The sequence below is a fragment of the Colletes gigas genome, unplaced genomic scaffold, assembly GCF_013123115.1.
Source record: "Colletes gigas isolate AHSC1104 unplaced genomic scaffold, ASM1312311v1 Colletes_gigas_Sc00067, whole genome shotgun sequence".
NCBI classification, from domain to species: Eukaryota; Metazoa; Arthropoda; class Insecta; order Hymenoptera; family Colletidae; genus Colletes; species Colletes gigas.
Window position 1 is genome coordinate 121,384 of NW_025106696.1, and position 24,733 is coordinate 146,116.

Below are 24,733 nucleotides of genomic sequence, written 5' to 3' on the forward strand. Positions count from 1 at the left end.
TTTCACAAAAATCTGCACTGTTTTTATTTATATCGCCAAAGTTACTATTTTTCTAAGCACGTGTTTAAAATTTCAAGTCGATTGATTAATTACAGCCCGAGATGACGTGTACACCGTTTAGGAAAATATCGTAAAAGAAAATCTCGTCTTTTTGTAATTTTCACAGTGGTGTAGCTTCTTAAATTTAATTTATATTTTTTAAAGTAATGGTTTTGGATTAGAGGGCGGTGTGGTAAAAGAGTTGAAAAATTGTTGCGTAAAAATGATCGTTGAGGAAGCAGAAATGTCGAAGTAATTCGCAAATATTTACGCGAGCGTTTCGCGTGCACGAAAAGGAGAGACAATCCGTTCGGAACAGCCACGCCCACTTTTACTCTATGTTCTTTTAAATATCTAGCTGAGATCTATCCCGGAGAGGCTGGTGCCCGTTTTCACAAACGTTTCACTGCGGTAGGAGACTCGATACCGGAAGTGCGCCGATAAATGCTCTCTTACGAGCAGTTCACACGTTCACCAACGCCGGAAAACTGCGCGTGAACTTTCGTCCTGGAAAATAAACCTCGTGTGTTTCCTTTTACTTACATCGAAACTGTTTTTCATTGGTTCCAGGATGTGCTTTCTTCTCGAATGTCTTTCAAAGCTTTTTACTACCTTTTTAGCTGGGGAAATTCATCAAGGAAATACATTGACCTTGGTCGCTGATCATTCTAAAATTATTTAACAGCTACCAGCAAAATATTAGACAAAATTATAAATTCACCTCTTTTTTCTCCGATATCAATTCTTCCTTTGCAAGATTATGTATATGTATAAAGATACATGAAAAATAATTCTAGGAAATAAATTTTTGTACTACTTGTCTGTATACTAAATTATTATAACTATTTAAGAAAATGCTGTTTTCTAGTTGGACAAAAGTATAAGTTTACCTATAGAAAACAATTTATGTAATATAAAATTATAGCAAAAAATAGTTTTTAATAATTAATCGATGCTGTTTTGTGATTAATCATCAATTGGTAATTTATTATCTGAAATTTTGGTCATTTTCTTTGTTAATGTTTCACTAGCTTGCTTCTGTACAGGTAATTGGAAGCTATGAAAACAAAATGTAATTAATAAAAATTGTTATACTTATACCTTTGTCTAACTGGAAAACGTAATTTTTCTAAATAGTCAAAATAATTGTGTATACATATAAATAATGCAAAAATTGATGTCGTAATATTATTTTCCACGAATTTTTATGTAATTTTACAAACAGAAAATAAATAATTTCAGTCGTAAACCACAGAAAACACCAAAAAATTAGGTGAACTTATAATTATGTCCTGCAGTATATTTATAATGAATTAAAATTTTAGGACTCAAAGAAATTGATTTGACATATTTTTATTGAAAGCCGTCACGTTTACGGTTAGATTAAAATGCACTTTCTCTTTTAATTAGGATATATGTCCATTACATCAATAAAATTTAACACGAATTGCTAATAAATAATATTTACGAGTTCTGTAGCTACAAGTATACCAAATTGACGGGTTCCAGATCCTTACATAGTAGGAAAGAAACTAATTTTCCAAGCAAAAAGTACTTATCCTCAATATTAATATGGTATTATTAAATATTATTATTGTATAATAAAGTAAATAAGGAGAGAAATGAAAGTATTTTGATCATTTTTTGGCAAAGAACTATACAACTTTTTTATTCAAAATATCCTATATTTATTGACATTTGTGGAATATGTACAAACTGTTTTAAAGTAAAATATTAATAATATCATTTTGCATGTATACAGGGTGTTTGGCCATCCCTCGGAAAAATTTTAATGGGAGATTCTAGAAGCCAAAATAAGATGAAAATCAAGAATATCAATTTCTTAACTAAGGCTTTGTTAAAAAGTTATTAACAATTAAATTAAAAAATTTCAAATTGTTCTGGAAAAATTATTTTTGTTTGCGGGAGTCAATTACAATTATTTTTGGTGAATAGACATACCCTCGAAATCCTATCCACTTTCTAGAAAAAATTCGAGAAGGTGTGAAATTTTGCGACGAAAAAAAAAAATTTCAAAACGTTTTGGAAAAATTATTTTCGGTTGCGGGGGTCAATTACAATCATTTTTGGTGAATAGATATACCCCTGAATTCCTGCGCATTTTCGAGAAAAAAATTCAGTACGGGTGGAACTTTAAAAGTTAATAACTTTTTAACGAAGCCTGCAATAACAAATTGGTATTCTTGATTTTCGTCGTATTTTGACCTCTAAAATACCCCATTAAAATTTTTCCCAAGGGTGGCCAAACACTCTGTATAGTTAAATTAAGCAAGACTGTTAATTAGGATGAGTTGGACTATAGCAGGTACTAAAATGAAAATAAAAAATCAATAATTACAAAAATGAGAATGTTTTGAAATTTAATTATTGATGTTTTAATGTTCCTTATCATTCTCGCAAGCCAAAAAAATATGAAAAAAACAAGGAGTTGGACACAGGATATTGCACATTTAACTGTTTTTCATGAAAATGTGAAAAGAATGAATCGATTGTTTGAAAAGTCAAGAATAAAATACATCCTTTAGGTGCATCGATTCGTGCGATAAGAAATACACGATCCTGTTAAAGAAAACATTAATGAGCTTCATATGTTCTCTATACGTTCACCTATGAAAAAATTGATTCCAATTCTAGTAGTAAAATTATTAGAAATCGCCAACTTTGATGTAAGGCGTCAATTACTCTCGATTTTGGACCTAGTTTAATTCTTTCCTCTTTGCTCGAAGGATGAATTCCGACAATTCAGATTGAATCTAAAGGAGAAGGTAAATCTGGTAGAGAAATATCGCGTGTTATTGCCTGGAGTGCTGATTCAAACGCGTTCTACCCTAAAGCGTACAAGACTGACGTCATTGAAACACTCTCACATGGTGATACAGCAATCGCTCAGAGGCGAGTGACTAATGTGATTCGCATTACGGCATCAGGATCGAGCGATGGGAGACGTTTTCAAGGAGACCTCTGCCTACGCTAGATCCGTGACCACGTCGATCCGGTTACCCATTGATCCACTTGATGAAAACGTTTTAAACACATAAAAATTTTGAAATTTTCAAAACTCGCAATTTTGTCCCATTTTTGTAATTTATTACTCTCGAAACCTAGGTAAATAATAATTTGTATGAATAACGAACGAGAATATTGCAACAATATGAATTTATTTTTATTTAACTAATAATTAAAAGCTTAAAAGTTACTTAATTTGAACTTGATGATTTCAATTTATTTTAAAATCATTTTCAGATTCGTACCCCGTTTTCTCCATTTCCATAATTTTTTCTAATATTGAATTTGTTGAAAATAATTATTATATAATATATATAATATAATAAGTTTTCTTTGCCTATTCATTTGTATTTATATTTAAATTTCGTCCAATTATAGTCAATAAATAATTTAATTTTTTGAAAAATATACATATTTCTATAAAAAAAACGGAACATTTCGTATAAACTTGGGGCCTTGGAAAATTTTACAAGTAAGGGGACTATCTCAAGTAAAACGAGACAAATTGGCATCCTAATCTAGTGTTACCAGATTAACTTTTCATGTCCAATTGTATACAGGGTGAGGCATTTTAAACAGGTCACCTGAATAACTCGCTTGTTTTTGAAGATAGGAGAAAATGCATTAGACCAAACTTATTTGGTATCGGGGGGCTCATAATCTGGTATTACCAATTTTTTTGTAGGTGGAGGCGTCAAGGAGATATGAAGGTCAACTTTGTTTTTTTAAATGGAACAGTATATTTTATTACTTACATTCTGATAGAGTGTTTCAAGGCGAATACAATGACCTATTATTAAGGTCATTCAAGGTCACCCAAAGTCAACTGCAATAGAAAATAAATTGTGTCAGAGTACATTTCGAATACTTGTGTATCACGTGTGTGTATTGCGTGACACGGGTCACAAAAGATAAACAAACATTCAATCACATTGTACGCTTATCCGTATCCTCAAACATTATTGGTAATTTTACTACCGACTAGAGCACAGCTTCGTAACATTTATTCAGTCTAAGTGTTTAGTTTTCTAAAATGCGTTACACGATAGCAGAGAAAGTAGAAATGGTTCTTATTTATGGTGAATGTCATAGAATTATGAGGGAAGCGGTACGTGTGTATAGTGAAAGATTTCCCGATCGTAATAATAGACCTTCACTTTCTGTCTTTACAAACATTATAAAAAAGTTCCAAGAAACTGGAACTGTGGATAACAAAACACGTAATCTTGCCAAACGAGCAACTGATGATGGAAACTCGATAAATATTGTAGCAGCTGTAATACAAGATCCACATGTTAGTACAAGACAACTGGAACGCGAAAGTGGCATCAGTCAACGAAGTATTTTACGAATATTACACATTAACAAATTTCATCCGTTCCACATATCACTTCATCAACAATTAACTGAAAATGATTATACAAAACGTTTACAATTTTGTGAATGGGGCTTACAAAAACTACAAGACGATGAAATGTTCTTGAGTAAATTGTTATTTACCGATGAGGCCACATTTACAAACCATGGAGCAATTAACCGTCACAACATGCACTACTGGTCGGTAGATAATCCACGATGGTTGAGAGAAGTCGACAAACAGAGACCTTGGTCTGTAAACGTCTGGTGCGGTCTTCTTCATAATAAAATAATTGGTCCATATTTTATTGATGGCACGCTAAATAGTAGTAAGTACCTGAGAATCTTAGAAGACGTTTTGCCAGAATTGTTAGAAGACACTTCACTGGACATACGACAATCCATGTGGTTCCAGCAAGACGGATGCCCTGCTCATTCAGCACGCAATGTTACAGAATTTCTAAATAGAAAATTTGGAGATTCTTGGGTAGGTCGATCAGGAAGTAACAAATGGCCGGCACGATCCCCAGACCTGACACCTCTCGATTTTTATTTGTGGGGAAAATTAAAGGCAGAAGTGTACCGCGAAAAACCAACTACCAAACTTGACATGCAAGAACGTATAAGAAGAGCTTGCTCTGTAATAGATACAAATGAAATTTGCCAGGCAGTGTCATCAGTATTGCAACGATTTAGACTATGTATCCATGTTCAAGGTCGCCATTTTGAACACTTGTAATAGCAGTATCAAAGTATCCAAGTGTTCGAAGAGTGCTTTGACACAATTTATTTTCTATTGCAGTTGACTTTGGGTGACCTTGAATGACCTTAATAATAGGTCATTGTATTCGCCTTGAAACACTCTATCAGAATGTAAGTAATAAAATATACTGTTCCATTTAAAAAAACAAAGTTGACCTTCATATCTCCTTGACGCCTCCACCTACAAAAAAATTGGTAATACCAGATTATGAGCCCCCCGATACCAAATAAGTTTGGTCTAATGCATTTTCTCCTATCTTCAAAAACAAGCGAGTTATTCAGGTGACCTGTTTAAAATGCCTCACCCTGTATATACACATATTTGTACTTACTCATTGACTGGACGACATCTACCGGAAAATAATTTTATATATTGGTTCGAACAGAATTGTATGTATGATAAATTACCGATCGCGTATACGCATAACACGTGTTTCGTGTGAAAGTAGAGAATTTAATAATTGCGCTTACTTAACGCGTTTGTATAAATTATTGCCCCTTGTTAAATAGTTTTTATTGCAAACATACAGTTAATATAAAGAGATTTAAGTAAAAAAAGTTGAATAGTAAGTAGTTATTTACAAAATTGAGTAGGAGGCGAATTAACCTCACTTTTTCGTTTCTATTTCTCATATCTGTATTATAATTTAATATGAAAGTGTACTCATTCATCTTCGACTTATTATTTTTTCGTAATTTTCTTTTGTACCACACAGTATATTTTCGGTATAGAATTTTTTTCTCGAAAGTGCGTAGGATTTCGAGGGTATGTGTATTGACCAAAAATGATCATAATTGACCCACGCAACGAAAAATAATTTTTTCAGCATTATAACGAAGCCTCAATCAAAAAATTGTTATTCTTAATTTTCGTCTTATTTTGGCCTCTAGAATCTCCCATTCAAATTTTTCCCAAGGGTGGCCGAACACCCTATATTCATTTTCAACGAGAATCCACTAGATGTTTATGTATCTCGGAAAATAGTGGAGATACTTTATCATTTTGTCCACCAGTGTAATATGTACAAGAGTATTAGATTAATGTTCTTCGTAGACAGACTCCTGTATTGTGTCATTACTTGCTTCGATTGTTTTCCAATGTTCATCCTTGAAAGATATGTAAACGTGCGTCTACGAATGTAGGCTCGCGCAGTTTATACGCAGTCCGCCCATCGATTAGGCTCATCCTTGAGGCAACAGCCCCGCGCACTTATGCGTAACTGGGTCCGCAGTTTGTACTGCATCCTTGCGATTATGTATAATTGGATCAAACACGACGTACGTGAGTGGAAACATTTCTCCGTGATGTCGATGAAAACAAGGCTTCTGCGTGCACAGCCAGCATAACGACTCGATGATTCCGACCATATATGGCACCAAGAGTTCCATCATCCGAAGGAATCCGTCCAGGACTGACCTTCCACGACGCCGAGACTTTCGAGACGCGAGTTTCCTCCTCCATTTTTTTCTTTGTTGTGTTCTTTTAGAGCTGGGCTCAGGAAACTATTTTTTATACTCTGTAAGAATTCAAGGGAAAAAATATCGATGACATTGAAATCTCGTACAATAAAAGAATTAACAAAGAGATGAAATTTTTTCTGGGATTAAACGTGTTCCATAAAATACTGCAACTACTTCTTGAGAATGTTTTTTATCTACAACTATTACTAGAAGTCATATTTAAGTGAATCCACTTAGCTGAATCACCCAATATAATTAAACTATAACTGTTTTCACAAATTCTTTATTTGAATAGAAACATATAAAATACATATGTATTTTATCTCACATGGGGCTCTTTCATGCCCGCCATTTTTCCTCGTAAACAACTATACTATTATATAAAGAGAGAGCCGATTTTTATGTTCGCGCAAAACTCAAGACCTATTGAACCGATCTTCCTCAAATTTTGACACGTTATTCCTGCATACTCTAGGACGGACATAGGCTATGTAGCATGTCTCAGAAGCGCGTTATTAACATGTAATTTATATGCAAAGATTTCATGTGTACGACTATTTGGCAGACCACGTGACCCCTGTATACGACAGTCTCCTTGCGCATATTCGGCCCGCGCGATACCTCGCCCGTAGCAGTACTGCGATGTTACCGTCAGGTGGCGAAGCTTCTCGAGCGCTTTCTCGCGAGAGAATTGCATTATCGCGGATATATATGTCAGGACGATCGTCTGATCATAAATTGCTTTTGCTCAAGGTCGGGCGAAGCCGAGACGGGGCATGCTAGTTAAAAATATTTTGCCTTTAGAGCTGACTCGTTGTGGTAATGTGAAATTGTATGATTCTGTATAAACTTACAGTTCTGTTCAAAAATGTCATTTTGAGAAGAACGAGTTTACAAATTGTAGGTTATGATCTTTATTATACAGGGTGTTCGGCCATCCCTGGGAAAAATTTTAAAGTGCGATCTAGACGCCAAAAGGAGACAAAAATCAAGAATACCAATTTGTTGATGGAGGCGTTGTTAAAAAATTATTAACGTTTAAAGCTCCGTCCGTACTGAATTTTTTGTCTTGAAAATGCGCAAGATTTTGGGGATATGTCTATTCACTAAAAATGATTGTAATTGACCCCGCAACGGAAAATAATTTTTCCAAAATGATTTAAAATTTTTTTTTCCCGTCGAAAAATTTCACACCTTGAATTTTTTTTAGAATGTGGGTAGGATTTCGGGGGTATGTTTGCATTTCGATTCTCTTTTGAAAAACTAATGTGTATCCTAGCTAAGAGTGCCCACAAAATGGCTGCTGACTCGTTAAACCACTTTCATCGGTGCACACTGATGTATTTACATATACATTTAACGACGCTGACGTCGGTGTTTATTAGACAATTTCTCTAATACTCGCATTTACGTGTCTACGACTCTCGACGCGAAAAACGTATTGCAAGGTCTCGCTTTCCATCGAGATCCGACTTGCGTTTCATTCGCCGTGTTTAACAAGATTTATAACCAACTTGCCCACTTGGTTCGTTTCGACAATAAAAATTCCACTAGCATTTATTATATGTAGATGTACAAGTAGAATTAGGTTTTGTGTAATAACTATATTATACAATTTTATAACAAAATAAATTTTTTCCGGTTTTATTTTATTTTATATAATATTTTACAGAAATGACTGTTGTTTATATCCTACAGATATTGTATTTTATAAATTCTTATACCTTAAAATACTAGTAAAGGAACGTAAATTTTAATACTATCAATTATTTTTACTGAATTTGCCAGTTTGTCATAAAAAATAATCCCAGATTGCGATTTTCGGTGCATTTTTTTAAACACTTGATTTTGATAGGTTATGTTTAGCAATTTAGTACACTTTAAAGTGCAAAAGAATTTATTAAGAATATTAATGAATTTGTTCAAATTTTTTATATTAAATGTTTATTAACTTTTAATTAAGTTTAAGAAAAAAGTACCGCCGTGATTTCCTGAATATTAATTTAGGATACATTAAACTTTAATTTAACGCCAATTTTAGCTACCCAAATTTGCCCGAAACGGAGAGAATCAAAATCAAAACCATTATTAAGGCGTTAAAGTTAATATAATAAACAATGTTTATTTTAAATATATTTTATATTTTATTTTTAAAAAATAAGAAAAAATGTTATACGAATGCAAAGTTTTGAATTTTTTTCTAAATACGATATTTCAGGCATTCTCGTTAAACCATTAAAAAAAACTTTTCGAACAAAAGTTAGTGAATAATCGGTTGACAAGAAATTGCAATACTAAAAATTAGCAAAACATTTTTTATTCGATAAAAATCTAGGTCACTTTAATTCCTTTTTTTGAAAATGTATATTTTTCTATAGATTAACGTGCCTTGGTATTCTTTTGAAAAAATTATTAGTTCTTAAGTAAAAAATTGATTAGCTTAAAAGTTGTGATTTTTATTCAGAATTCCCATATACGTGACACATCACCTATTAGGAGGTCTAAACCAGTTCAAGGTTGCGTTTATCTGCTCCGGAGACATCAACGCATCGAGAACTGCAGAAGAAACGAAGCAAACGTAACGCTTGCATCAACTGCAACAAGTTGCAACTGATCGAGTTGAACAATTACACGTTCACCTAGTCCGCGATCGTTGCGGTCACTTAGCACTGTCGTCGTTCGAGTTCACTCGTTTCTGCCGATACCTAAATCGGCGTGGATTGGAAAATAAAAGTGTGTCGAGGGAGTAAGAGGAGTCTCGAGTGCCCTTGCTACGTTCCCCGCGATCGCTCGACGCTCGAGAACGTTTACAAAGCCTCTAATCTTCCACAATGTGAATATTTTCCACCTTCACCAATTATCTGCGGTTCCCTTCGTTCCTTCTTTCTCGGCAATCTTTGCATTCTGCGAACAAAGTAGAGCAGCACCCTTAGTCATACTAAATCTATTTGGAATAATCAGCTTCGAGGCATAGACAATAGACTTTATTTTTCGATTTTAGAATTTTTTTTGAGGCACCCCCTGAAATTGTGGGTACACTAGACGAAAAAATATTCTATGCAAAATCTGAAGCAATACAAGTGCTAAAACTACTTTCGTTATAAATCCAGAAAATATACCGATTCTTCCGAATTGGAATTGAAATAATGTTATAGGCAAAGAAAGTATGTACTGATGTGTGGCGCTGCTTCGCTGCGGGTAGGGATCTCGGAGAATTCGTAGGAGGACAGAAAAGGAAAGGAGGGGGCGCGTTTCGTCCGGGCCTTCCAGTGGACCGTCAGTAAGGCTTTCTAGCAGGTCCTGCCTTAGACGACTGGAATATTGGGAAGTTGTTCGAGGAGTGTATACATATACCAACCGAGGGGTCGGTCGAGCGCTTGTGAGAGCGTAATCTCTCTGGTGGCGAGCATGGAAGGCGACGCCACATGTACGACCACCATTTTATATCCACCATACAGTTTTTTATAATTTTGATTACGGATTTGTAATCAGAGACCTCCTAAACTCTGGAATACTTAGTTCCTGTCGAATTTGACACTTTTTTTCGTACACGCATCCACTATTTTGTTTTTTATCATATTTACTTGCAATTCGTAACCACCGACCTCGAAAATTCACGTGTATCAATTTTCATATCGTATACCTGTGAATAGAAGGTAGATCGAGCAGGTACTTGTGAGAAAGATAAATGATGAGCGTGCACCTCTGTTGGCGAGCGTGGGAGTTGTCGCCACATTTAAGTAAAATGTATTTGAATTTTTAATTACTTACAACACGCGAAGTTTAACTTTCATCAAAAAGTATGCAATATGTATTCATACTTAATCCCGCATGATATGCGTTTTTAATTATCTCCTGGTTTACGTCATATGTATTTTCAATCATGATTTCTTAGCATCGGAAGCCAAGAAACAACGCTACTAAACGATAACGCCTACAAGAACGGGACGCAATTACATGACGTATGTAACCAGTTGCAACTAATGGTAAAATGGTCTTGCAAACTGGCGTGTTTTACCGGATACGGTAATTAGGAACGATCCAAGCTTAGAACATGTTTGCGACGCGCCTTTTCTTTATCCAATCAGCCTTCACTACATTTACAAGCACTCATCTTTAAGTCTTATTTACAGCCTCGCGTGGTGAGGAACATCTCGGGTTTCACTAGTGAAATTAATTATTCGATTCCTTGCTTTCCTATTATTCATCGTATCAGATGCCGTTCATTACATTTGAAATTAATTTCTGCGAATATCGAAGGTCTCGGTCGATACGTTAGCAATGACTTGCCTCCTCTCTACGGATTATGCTTTACCTATTAGATGAGATTTTACGATCTCTATCGAAGCCTTCGTTTTAGCCAATAGACTTTAATTGATGGGAAACAGTTCGAATTATGTTTCACGCGATAAAGCGTCTTTGATTGTCCTTAAAATTACGTTCTATCGACATCTTTTCCACGGACCTCTCGCGGCTGGTTTATAATAACACTTAATCGATGAGAAACTGAAACGTGTTTCTACGTGTATTCCACATGATTCATACGCGCTGCCAGCGAGAACGGTGAGAGTCGAACGAATCAAGTTTGGTCTGACATTTTCGTAATCGCTTTTCCATCGATGACGCCAGTCTTAATCCGGGAAGAAGTGGTCGTAGAATCTAGAACTAATAAATCTTAATCGAATCTCTCGCTACGGACATCTTTTTTTTATCTGGATTATTATACAGGGTGTTCGGTCATCCCTGGGAAAAATTTTAACGGGAGATTTTTGAGACCAAAATAAGACGAAAATCAAGAATAACAATTTGTTGATCGAGGCATCGTTAAAAAGTTATTAACGTTTGAAGTTCCACTATAGTGCACACGCAGCTGTTCGCAGATTGCCGTTCTACAGGCAGAACTTTAAAGGTTAACAACTTTTTAACGAAGCCTCAATCAACAAACTGGTATTCTCGATTTTCGTCTTATTTTGGATTCTAGAATCTCCCATTAAAATTTTTTCCAGGAGTGGCCGAACACCTTGTATATTTCACTGTAACTTTCATAATACTTCATTGTTTGAAAAATTCTGTTTCTTGTCTTTATTATTACATACCATAAAAACTCGTTTTTTTTTGCCAAACCTGGGAAAAATTTTAATGGGAGATCCTAGAGGCCAAAATAAGACGAAAATCAAGATTATCAATTTGTTGATCGAAGCTTTGTTAAAAAGTTATTAACGTTTAAAGTTCCGCTTGTAGAACGGCAGTCTGCGAACAGCTGCGTGCGCGCGGTAGTGGAACTTTAATCATTAATAACTTTTTAACGAAACCTCAATCAATAAATTGCTATTCTTGATTGTCGTCTTATTTTAGCTTCTAGAATCTCCCATTAAAATATTTCCCAGAGGCGGTCGAGAACACCCTGTATAAATCTATCTCTTCTATATATATATAAAAATAAGTTGTCCTATGTTCGTGATTTTATAACTCGAGAACCACTCAACCGATTTTCAAACGTGTACATGCGTTGGAAAGGTCTACTTTCACTGATGGGTTATAAAAAAAAAACATCGAAAAATTTCTACGAATATGCGTTATACGCGCACTTTTATGATGGTGTGTTTTCCCTATATATACTATCATATAAAGAGAGAGCCGATTTTTATGTTCGCGCAAAACTCAAGACCTATTGAACCGATCTTCCTCAAATTTTGACACGATATTTCTGCATACTCTAGGACGGACATAGGCTATGTAGCATGTCTCAGAAGCGCGTTATTAACATGTAATTTATATGCAAAGATTTCATGTGATCGACTGTTTGGCAGACCACGTGACCCCTGTATACGACAGTCTACTTGCGCGCGCATGCACGTATTCGGCCCGCGCGATACCTCGCCCGTAGCAGTACTGCGATATTACCGCCAGGTGGCGAAGCTTCTCGAGCGCTTTCTCGCGAGAGAATTGCATTATCGCGGATATATATGTCAGGACGATCGTCTGGTTCTAAATTGCTTTTGCACAAGGTCGAGCGAAGCCGAGACGGGGCATGCTAGTTATATTATAATCTTTAGAATATTAGTAACTGAAACATTGTTACACACAAAAAAACTTATACGTATATTATTACACTGTAAAAAGGTTAAAAAAATATGTGTATCGTATTTTCCATGTTGAATGATGATAAGTATTCAGTTTCTTTGAGTTTAGAATAAGCTTAACCAACACCACATCCGTAACGAAGGAACTAAAATATAACCAACATTTAATTACGATACAATATGTCGCGCAATTGTTGGAAGAATAAAAATAATAGTAGCCTAATTGAAGCGTAAAAGAGAATAATATGTACTTTCGAAACTCTCAATGTCTGCTCGAGTGTCCCACGCTGCCCGTTGTTTTCAGCTTATCTAGGGACAAACGACTCCCTAACCCATCTAACGAACGGCATTATTTTTTGTTTCCAGATCACAATAGCGAGGCACAGCACCACACACGCGGCCCAAATACCCCAGCTAGTGCCTACGTGTGAGTATACAACGGCGCTTTCTAATTGTCAGCCGCGACGATAACTAATTAGCGGGGGGGTCAATTAACCGAGAACCTCTGTTCGAGTGTCCCGGGAGTTTGCGACTTGGCTGCGACAAAGCAAACTTTTCTCTCCCGTGGAAAACGCTTCCTGTCAGATCAAATACACCAACGATCAGATTAAAAAAAAAATAGGTGGACGTTTTCCACGCGATGCGATTTCTAAAGCACAATCAGCCAGCGACGACAATGATGCTACGAACAATAATCAACTTATTAACGAGACTAATTAGCTTGCCAGAGACCGGTCGGTCGGTTGATTGATCGAGACGTTCAATTAATTACACTAGAACTAATTACTTGTATCGTTGGTGAGCTCACGAATGACCGACCAATTAGGGAGACATCTTAATTTGTGTTTTTTCACAACTAACCACTTGGATCTAGTAATCCTTTGAAGACAGGAACGATTCCGAGTTTTTCTCTTCGTTTCCTTCGCAAATCACTTCTTATTAGCGTTGATTATACAAATGATCTCCATAAGGAAATACAATAATATTTAATGGTAAAGAATAACACGTGGCTCTTTACTACGAAGACTTGTATTAAGTAAGAAGGAAAACTAAGGTTAGGAAATAAATAATTAGAAAGATTTAATAATTATTATTATCTGTTCTTAATTTAATTTCTCTAATAATAACTATACAGCTAATCATTTGTTGTATTAACAATAAATAAGTAAAAATAAAAAGGTGTGTATAGTTTGGGGTATAAGCAAATCAATTTTATTTTGCATCTCCACATGAATTTGTACAAAATAAAATTACTAAATCTCAAATTGGGGAACGTGGAAACAAAGGGGGTTTAGGTTAGATTTACTTTTGAAAATATCAGAAGCTTCGTACAAAAGATGTTGGACCAATTTCTAGACCTCTGAAGAATGTTATTAATTCCTTGATGTACAATCAATTATTAATTGCTATAAATACAGTTTCTACGTGTTCAATATCGGAAGGAATTATTAAAATGAATACTAAAAGTTTTCCCATTGTTTTCCGTGCGAAAGTTGCGATTCATAATCACTGTGAAAATTGATGATACTCAAGAATGAGTAATTGGTGAGTACCTAGTTGATCTTTGTTACTTGCACGTATGAGATCATCGGAAAGAAAGAGTTTGGATCATCGTCGATGGGAAGTACATACGCACCCTTGGCAAGCAAATCGGTCGACTCGATCGAAGGTTTTGCGTTGCCAGCATTCTAGGAGGATGGTCGAAAGAAAGGGAAAAGAATGGTCAAGAAAGAGAGGCTTTCCAGACGAACGACGACCTTCCTTGGAAGACATTGCTTAGCTGGAAGGTGAACGTAGCCGTGCGACCTACATTCTCGTACGGCTAACGAGAGGGAAAGAGAGGAGCTGATCGGAAGAGGAGACACCAGCGGGACGAAACGAGAGACGAGCACACGATTTCCTCCTCGACATCGATACGAATTGAAAGTCCCCTCCCCCCTCCCCTCCTCCTTCTGTAACCAACGACCGAACACTTTCAGCCTTTTACCTTTTACCAGCGAATTCCGATGGAATTTCACCGTCTCGCCAAGGAATCTTTTGAAATGACAATTTCCCGCTTAAAAATGGCCGAATTTTCTGTCGCCTCTTAACCTAAAATATTGGTCACACATCATTTATTTATCTCAAAGATGTGTAAGTCGACATCGTTGTATATCGCAAATATGATGGCATTAAAAAAGTCATTGAAGTGGAAAAAACATAGAATAAAAATTAAGAAATTGTTTTTAACTTCGAATTAAATGCACGAAATGTGCAATTGCCACCGTATTTGCTAGTTGAAAGTCAATTTGATGTATTTCGGGTAAAAGAGAGCTGACAAAAATATTAGTTAATATTTCTTTTCACGACTATAATACAGTTGTATAAATTTTCAAACAATTACTCAAACTGTTTGTTACAATAATTTCACACGCAACGAGAATTAGTTAAATATTAAAAACATGTAAAGAAACTACAAACTAAAAGGGAAACATAATATTAAATTTACACAAAATGCATTATTCTTATAGAGAAATAGTAAAAATTGTTAATAAAAATCGTTTCATTATTAGAAGTGTTGTAAAACGATTTGAAAATCAACTGGATTTCGACGGTATGCGTTAAAGTGGTCGTCCTCTAAAGTTATCGTTCTTTAGCCTTGTTCTCACGACTTAAGCCCAGTGACGAAGCTAGAGATTGTATCACCCGGGGCGGTCTTTGGGTATGTCCCTTCTCCCATACTCATAAAGCATTCTTAAACAAAAAGATAAACCAATGTATAAGGAAAGTGACAAAATAAAGATGCTTATATTAAAAGAAGATTAACTACAATTTTTACAATGTTATTTTTCTTGCTTTTCGTTTAGTAAAAACTTTAAAGTATTTCCAGTTTAGTATTTCAATTAGTGATCTAGTTGAAAATAAATAAAGCATGTTTGTCATTACAGAAAACCAATAGTGCCGTCCACTTTGTTTCTTTCTAGCTACGCTACTGGTTAAGTCTGATGCATATTTGTAGGCATCATAGTTGCTCTAAAAAGATCAAGTAAGATACAGAATGTAATAATTGGAATCGCTCTAGGGTATCGAGTAATGAATTTATGTAACGGTTCTAAGGATTATACAGTCTCGAAGAGTCGATTAATGAGTCGAACGACTTGTTACCGCCACAACAGTCGAATCGAAAGTGCCCCGGATTGCTCGACTCTTACTTTTTATCGTTCGTGCTAGCCAGTGTGTTCCGCCCTGAAAAACTACGCGGCGATTATTAATTTGTCACTTCGAATGGGCCCAGCTAGCGATAAAATGCGTCTCAGTTTTGTTGAAACGAGAGTGCGGGTTTCCGCGTCGGGTGGCATCGAGGGTACAGAAGCAACTCGTCGTGAAATATCTGGAATACCTTGACTTTTACGGAGGAGGATGAAAAAAGTGAAGAGCTATTTCTGGAGTCGCGGTCGAATGCTTTGCGTACAAATATATATTATTATTCTCATCGCTTTCTGAACGAAGAACCGAGACAAATAAAAAACTAAACATGCATAATGCGCTTGGAAATATACACAATAAGCGTGTATACTATATGTATACTAACTGTGGAACTTAAAATCAAAGATAACATAACAAGTACTAAATAAGAGTTAATTTTCGAAGGATACACATTACTGTGCATAAGTATTTCAGCACTCAATACCATTTGATTAAAAGATCAATATCTTTATTATATTGCAATATTTCTACTTATAATTAACTCGAACGAGTGATATTGTAGCGTAGGAGATCTAGGATTTATTATATGTTAAAAAACTTTAGATAAATATTTATTTTAGTGACTTTGTCCTAAATCTGTTTTGTGTGTGTATGTTTTTTTTCAAACAAAGCTATTGTAGCGAAGGTTATAGGATTAGACAATAAAAAACGACGCATGTACTTTGAGGTTATGTTTAATATGGTACGAATTGTTGCATACATGGTACATACTACTCTTCAACTGTTATACTCGAACAAAAGATGGCGTGCACGTTTGCCAACGAAGGAAAAAGAAATATTTCCAACACGTGCATGTTTGCCAATATGGGAATGAGAAACATTTCCAACAGCTATATTTTGCATGTGAAAAATCCAAAAAACATAAACAAATTTAAAGCAAAGCCACTACAGTAAAATTTACCAAACTTTATAATAAATAATTGAAAATTATTAAATATATCATCTGTGTGTTCGCCTCATCGGGTAAAATAACAGTATTCACTACCCGAGGTTGTCTAACAATAAGTTTCCTCAAAGTATCTTCCTGAATTTCTTTCCAGGCTTCTTACTAGTAATTCCACAGCTGTTTTGCAGATTTTGGACACTTTGCATTTACTTTACGGTCCATTTTATCCCGCAAACTGTTGTCCTGTTCATTTTTCGTACGGCAGAGACGAAATTCGACATCAGCAGAATTTATACACAACGGTATCCTTGAGCCTCCGAGTCGCCATTATCTTTTGCCGTAGTCGGCCGTAGTCGACAATCGAAGAAACGGACAGTATGAAAGCTGACACCCCAGCTCGTATCGTTTTTTAAGTATCGTCTTTCACGTTGCACTGGCTTTGGGATTCCCCCATCTGGGAGGGACAGAAATGTTCAACTTACAAATCACGTTTGGGATTCATTTTAAGAATCATTACTGAAAATCTTAAAATAATAAAATATTAAATATTATAATAATATTCTGAAAAGAAAAACAAATAATAGCCGTATATTATAATTTTCGAAACATACAAATACCGAGGCAGAATTATTTGAAGCACTTGTTAATTAAAATATTCAAATATCGGTACTATATAACATTCAGAATAAAAGTTCTTCGTAACTCTACGGAGAATCAAAACCGATATCATAACTGTTTTCAATCCCTGAATCTGAAGTGAAGTGCAAAATTCGTTTCGTTAGAAAACGTTTTAAAATAAAGTTCGACGAGGCAGGCGGCTTCCTTTCGAGTTTCCGTTCTCCAAATTCTTCAGGAGTTGAAAAAAGCGAATCTTGCGATGATTTCGTACGAAATGACTGCTGTCCGCGTCATTGTTCATCCCGACAGCGGTTTGTTTGCTCTCAAAGAGAAACCGCGCCTCGAAAGAAAGTGGTTTTTTACTCTGTTTGAGCAGCTTCGCATGCGAACGAGTTTCATTCTCTTTTCAAACAACCGTCGTTTGCGAACCATTATTCTCTCTGTAAATCATTGCCATCCCCGCGTTTATAAATTCTTCTACAAACACCAGCCGTTATGGTAAATATTTGTCGTTGACGGGGTTTTTATTCTTATGGCAATTATTAAATGCTCAACGGTTGGTCAACAACCAAGGTACCTGAGTACCCAAAGCGCATTCTTCGAATAAGTCAGATATAAAATAATGATTTTCCTTCCAAACTTTCTCTATATTCTTTCCTGGCCCAAACGAAGTTGTCACATTGTTAGCCACTATGTACACAAATATTATCGTTTTTAAACTGGTAGGTAAACTAGAAATTAATAAACTTTCTGGCGTTGTCATAATAAACCAAATGTCAGGTCGATACATATGTACACGTAAACAAATTAACAGATGACTGATTTTGTTGTCTACTTAATGTAGTTATAATAATATTTCGTAAAGAAAAACAAACAACGACTGTATATTACAGTTTCCCAAACACACAAATACCGAGACAGAATTATTTGAAACACTTATTAATAAAAATCAATCGACATTTATTTTCAAATAACGTTCGAGAATACAAAAGTCTGAAATATTGTTTCTTATTTTCACGTAAAATATATTTTTTGTTATATTTTGATTAAAATTCATATAAACTGTTATTTTTAATAATTCCAATATTATTTTTGTCGGAGGTTATGTGGAAATGTAAAAAAAGTTGTTTGAGTCAAAAGAACTGTTGATTTACACAATTAATGAACGCGAACGCACAGTGATTTCCTTCTACGCGGCCGTACGTTCACTTTTCATTCGCCTGTGTCGTTTCTTGGAGGTAAACATCAAGGCCGTCTCTGTTCGCACGCGTTCAATGCAAATGAAACTTAAACTTAAAAACAGTAGAAACGGATGCGGATATCAATCGTTCGATCCAGAGTGCACTATGCATATTTAGCAGGATTCTAATAACCGATGCTAATTATTTAAGGCATTAGACCGCCTTGATGGGTTGCAAACGACAGCTTTTTTTACAAATTTATTTCAAAACAAGGAATATACTTTTCTTAATGAAAATTTGTTAATAAAAATAAAGATTATACATATGTGAATCATGTATTCAGGAAAATGTATTGCACTAATTAAGAGATGATATAAAACTTATTTTTCTTTTTGTTATAACTTACCAAAGTATAGGGTAGATTATACTTTTTTTTCACTTTAAATCTAAAAAAAAAGAACTGTTGACAGAATGTATTCTACAAATGTTTCTAATTTAGAAACTCGTCGGTATTCAACAATATGTTAAATTATATTTAAAGGACAATAATATGCTTCGTGACAATAATGAACAACGAAGGAAAAAATACAGAAATTATAGAGAAAAAGTAAGCATATTTTGTTTGTAAACGACATGTGAAGCTAAAATTACAAATGAATGTACTTACAATAATATTAGTATGAGGTAAAGTCTTGAACTTGAAAAATAGTGTCTGCGACCTTTAATAATATATTCATACCATAAATATAACAGTACATATACTAATTTTCATTTTACAAACAACTCCTTCTTTCTATATATCATAATGAGAGTAATTCATTAAAGTGAATTGTAGTAAAAGTAAAGTCTAAATAATTCACAGATGTGGGAATTATATCTACATGAATACAAGGGAGAAATTGTAAGTTAATCTGATAAACGAAAGTAATTCCATACAGTAATATCGTGTGAATTAACATTTTATATAGAGAAATCTTTGATCTTGTGGTTTAGGTTGTTGAATAAATAATGGCTGCTAAGAGGAAGGCAAATGAATAAAAATTACGATAATTATATATACATACATACATATACCTTGATACTTACTTTTGAATTTCATTGATTGTTTTTTGTTTAATGCTTTGTAAGACTACAAGAAAACAAAATATAGGATTTCATTTACTCTCCCTTGCAAAATTTACTCTTGTGAAATTACTATCTCTTACAAAAGCGAAATTAAGATAAAATTCTTTCTGTAGTTAACTGTGTCTTTCAAAACCCTGCAACTTCGTTTTGAGAATTTTGTTTTCTACCGTAATTAATAAAAGATATAATTAAGCTATCCCATTTGACTAGAACTACCCTGTATACAGGGTGTTCGGCCAATCCAAGGAAAAATTTTAATGGGAGATTCTAGAGGTCAAAATAAGACGAAATCAAGAATACCAATTTATTGATGAAGGCTTCGTTAAATAATTATTAACGTTTAACGTTCCGCCCGTACTGAATCTTTTTTCTCGAAAAAGCGTAGAATTTCGGGGGTATGTCTATTCACCCAAAACGATTGTAATTGACCCCCGCAACCGCAAATAATTTTTCCAGAACGATTTGAACATTTTTTTTTTAACAATTCGTTTTTGATTTTTAATAATTTTTTCTTGACGTCCTACAGAAAAGTTGTCTAATACTTTTTTGTAGGTACCCATGAGCACTACTTCAGAAAAAAGTTTCATTGAAATATATTCACTATTGTAAGAGTTATCACTCACTTTACGAGGTTAAGGACCAATTTTTCAAATATTCTTAGAATTTCTACATATTCTTAAGTAAAATACGCGTTGTTTGCACTTCGAAAAATTAAAATCCTCCAGTCCGTTCAGGAGTTATGACATTTTGAAAATTCGCATGAAATTTTAGGGAAGCATTTCTTCGCCTCACATTAGATTTTCGGTAAAGAATTTTTCCTCGAAAATGCGTAGAATTTCGGGATATGTCTATTCACCAAACATGCTTGTAATTGACTCTCGCAACTAAAAATAATTTTTTCAGAATGATTCGAAATTTTTTAATTCAATTTTTTAATAACTTTTTAACGAAGCCTCAATCGAGAAATTGATAGTCTTGATTTTCGTCTTATATTGGTCTCTAGAATCTCCCATTAAAATTTTTCCCAGGGGTAATCTGTATATACAGATTATTCATCTAGGAGGGAGTGGGCCAAATTGGGCATACTAAGTATGGTTCTATTTTGAATTGTGTCTTTAAGATAGATCTTATGAACAAACTGGGACGCTGAAGTATAAAATGAAAATCGTATGAACTTGTTGACCTACCCGGTATAAATAAAAAAGAAATAACAACTAGAGAGGTTATTAGTCAACATAGAACGAGTAATTAGACACACGACTATCGTGCAACGATTATGAGTTACGCGGATCACGATAAATCGATTAATATTTCATCCATTAGCCTACTTATTAGATCATACGTAAGATTGGACAGATCGGCTATCAAGATCCTCTGGACTCGATCGAGAATGATGCCACGACCTGCTTCATGAGGGGAAAGAAATCAATTAATTATTCGTTCCCGTCATTACGCGTTGGTTAATCGAACACGTAACTTCTAATTTATTTTACATCAACGCTACATAAACACACGTCATCGATACGCGAAGCCGTGTTATTTTTCAATCACGTGATTGAGATTCCAGGCTAGGTCTGAATTGACTCAGGTAGTTTTTTCAAACATCATGAATTCATCATCTTCTCGAAAACCCTGCCAATTCTGCCTAAGAAATGCATCATTAACTTAAACGGCGATCAGTTTTATTGTAATTGGTTCTTGTCTGTCGATTTGCGATGTTAATTTTGCAGTTAAGATACCAATTAGGACAATTCAGTAGCCCTTACAGATACATATGTATTACGATTATGTACTATTTAATTCAATTTTCATCCTATTTATCGGTTCGTTTTACTCAAGGATAATAACATAACAGGAAAGTGATCAGAGTGACACAAAAATGTCTGTTGCGTGTGATTTACTGCGCTGAGAAAAAGAAATGGCTCTCTTAGGTCGATTAAATGCATGTAGTTAGGTTGTTGATAATTAATGAAACTTGTATAACTAGAAGTTTCAACATCGATATATTTGTTAGCGTCAATGCCTTTTTAAAAAAGGAAACGCACGTGTTTAGGCCAATGTATCAAACGGTGTAAGCTGTTTCTTAAGGATTTTGTATCGCGAGGAGCTGGAACCATAAACGTGTCATCGACGTTAAGCTGCGTTCCCACTGGGTCGGCACGGCTCGGCACAGCGTTCGGCAAAAGGCGGCACGGCCGTGCCACTGCTATGCACCGCGGCAAAGCCATTTCTTTGCCGACCCAGTGGGGACACGGCTTTAGGTTCGACACGTCTCAAGTGGCGATACGCCGGTGTGCCATGGCGATTCTAAATATAGCAAATGTTGTGACGGCAACGAGCCCAATGCTTTATTTTGACGGTCGTTGAAGGACCACATGCAAAGGGTCGACGAGCTGACGGTCACCGATGCTTCGTGGAATATAATAAGAATTTAACTAGAAGGTCTGGCTACAAAGTAATGAATACAGCCTCTATTTTATTTTTCTAACATATTTAAAAAACGAAATCTAACAAAGACATGCGTTTGGCGATCTATTGTAATCTCTACGCCATATTGGATTAGATGAAGAAAAGTGTAAAAAAACGACAATCCACTATACATATGTATAGTCTATGCTATAAGGTTGATCGTAGCGCCACATCGTGGCCGAAATTGCAAAAAAGCTTGTCAAAATATGAAGCCATCTTTCGATTAGCATGAAAATTAACGCATGGGAGCTTTCGAGGTCGTTGATTGTGAATTTGAAGTCAAAATTACAAAAAAAAAAACAGTATGGTGGATGCAAAATAACAGTCGTACATATCACAACAGCGTCAAATTTAAATAGTACGTATGTAAATCTGACCGTTGTATTATTTGCTGTAATATAATTTTTAACTTGCGACGAAATCACCGTCGATTGAATTTAATACGCGATACGCGGGGGCCCTTCCGAGGGGCTGATAAAAAGCGTCCCTGAGCAGCGACGTTCAGCAGCGACTTATCTGTGGCCACAGCAGCGTCGATCGCGTGAACTTGTTGTTTATATTTCCTACCAATTCTCATTGAACCGGGTATAGGCTCCAGAGTGCAAGAATCGATGAACGTTGCTCTACAGCTTTCCACGTCGAAGAGAGAATAGCAGAAGAACCGTTATTTTCAGTGACCTTTTGTAGGATAGGTGAGAGCCTTAGGTTCGCGAAATATCCGTATTTTCAGCTTAATGCGCGTAATAACGCGCACCGGTAACTGTATGTTTCGCGAATCCATAATTATCCGGCTCGACTCACGGCCAGATGGACCATAAATAGGAAATGGCAAGGGGTTATAAATGATCCTGGTTAATGATTGCAGGATTATTAAGCGGTCAACGACGCTTCCTCCATCGAGGTTCCGTTACACGTGAATTTATTCCAAACGATATCATGCACGACGTGTAAACGTGTAACTAATTTCTGATGGGCTTCGATCGATTTTCTGATCCGTGTCAGATTAATCACATCCTCTAATTAGTGTTTCCCAAACCTTTTCTTGCGGTTAAACTTCATTTTGTGTCATAATTATAAGACCATACTAAAATTTTCGATTTTTATACAGTACGTGGACGACCACCCCTGGGAAAAATTTTAAGGAGAGATTCCAGAGGCCAAAATAAGAGAAAGTCAAGGATACTAATTTGTTGATTGAGGCTTCGTTAAAAAGTTATAGAAACATTTCCGGCCACACAGTATATTTTCGGTAAACAATTTTTTTCTCGAAAGTACGTGGGATTTCGGGTGTATGTCTATTCGCCAAAAATGATTGTAATTGACCCCCGGATCAAAAATATTTTTTTTAGAACGATTGGAAATTTTTTTTTTCACGAGAAAAAAATTTGTTTTTGTTTTTTAGTAATCTTGTTTGACGTCCTATAGAAAAGTTATCTAATACTTTTTTGTAGGTACCCATGAACTATACCTCAGAAAAAAGTTTCATTGAAATGTATTCACTACTGTGGGAGTTATGGCTGCTTGAAAATTGGACCATTTTTGGAGGTTTTTTGTCATTTTACGGGGTCAAGCATCAACTTTTCAAATATTTTTGGAATTTCTACATATTCTTGATTAAAATACACATCGTTTGCATTTTGAAACATTAAAATCGTCCAATCCGTTCAGTAGTTACGATGTTTTAAAGATACGCATGAAATTTCGGGGTGACATTTCGGACCTAAAATTATATTTTCGGTAAGGAATTTTTTTCTCGAAAGTGCGTAGGATTTCGGGGGTATGTCTATTCGCCAAAAATAATTGTAATTGACCCCCGCAATCGAAAATAATTTTTTCAGAATGATTTGAAATTTTTGAATTTAATTGTTAATAACTTTTTAACGAAGTCTCAAACGAAAAATTGATATTCTCGATTTTCGTCTTATTTTGGCCTCCAGAATCTCCCATTAAAATTTTTCCCAGGGGTGACCGAACACCCTGTATACAATTCTCGAACGACTTCCCTACCCATCCCAGTCGTCTAAGGCAGGGCCTGCTAAGAAGCCTTACTTACTGATCCTTTCCTTTTCTGTCCTCCTACGATTCTCACGAATTCGTACCCGCAGCACTTGTTTCCAATTGTCTAAAAACAAAATTTAATTTTCCTTTTAATTTAAGGGGTTTGGTCTGGCAGTCAACGTGTTAAAACTTGTATAAACATATCCTGTGAAAATGTTTCGTTGTTCTCCAGAAACATCCTCCTAAAATTGATTTTTAGGGTTATCTTTTGTAAAGAAAGTAACTTGGCTTGTTTCTTGGACCTAAGACTATTCTTCGTCGATTTTTCCGTGAAAGAGACCTTGAGAAATCTCCGAGTAGCCGAGAATCGTCGGAAATAGCAGATTGCTGCTCAGTCTCGGTTCGTAAGAAGAGGCGAGCGCGAAAGACTACCGCTTCGACGGGGACGTAGGCTTCCGTAGAAGGGACGCAATGGATCGTAA

At 35.3% G+C, this 24,733-nt stretch overlaps 1 protein-coding gene across 1 annotated transcript in view; it reads left to right on the plus strand.

Annotated features, from left to right (window-relative positions):
* The window catches only part of LOC122403647, a 157,864-nt gene that overhangs the window by 11,914 nt on the left and 121,217 nt on the right, over positions 1-24,733 (plus strand). Inside the window, exon 3 of the mRNA XM_043407272.1 lies at positions 13,095-13,155. Within this exon, the coding sequence (XP_043263207.1) occupies positions 13,095-13,155 (61 nt within the window). The remainder of the gene's footprint in view (positions 1-13,094; positions 13,156-24,733) is intronic.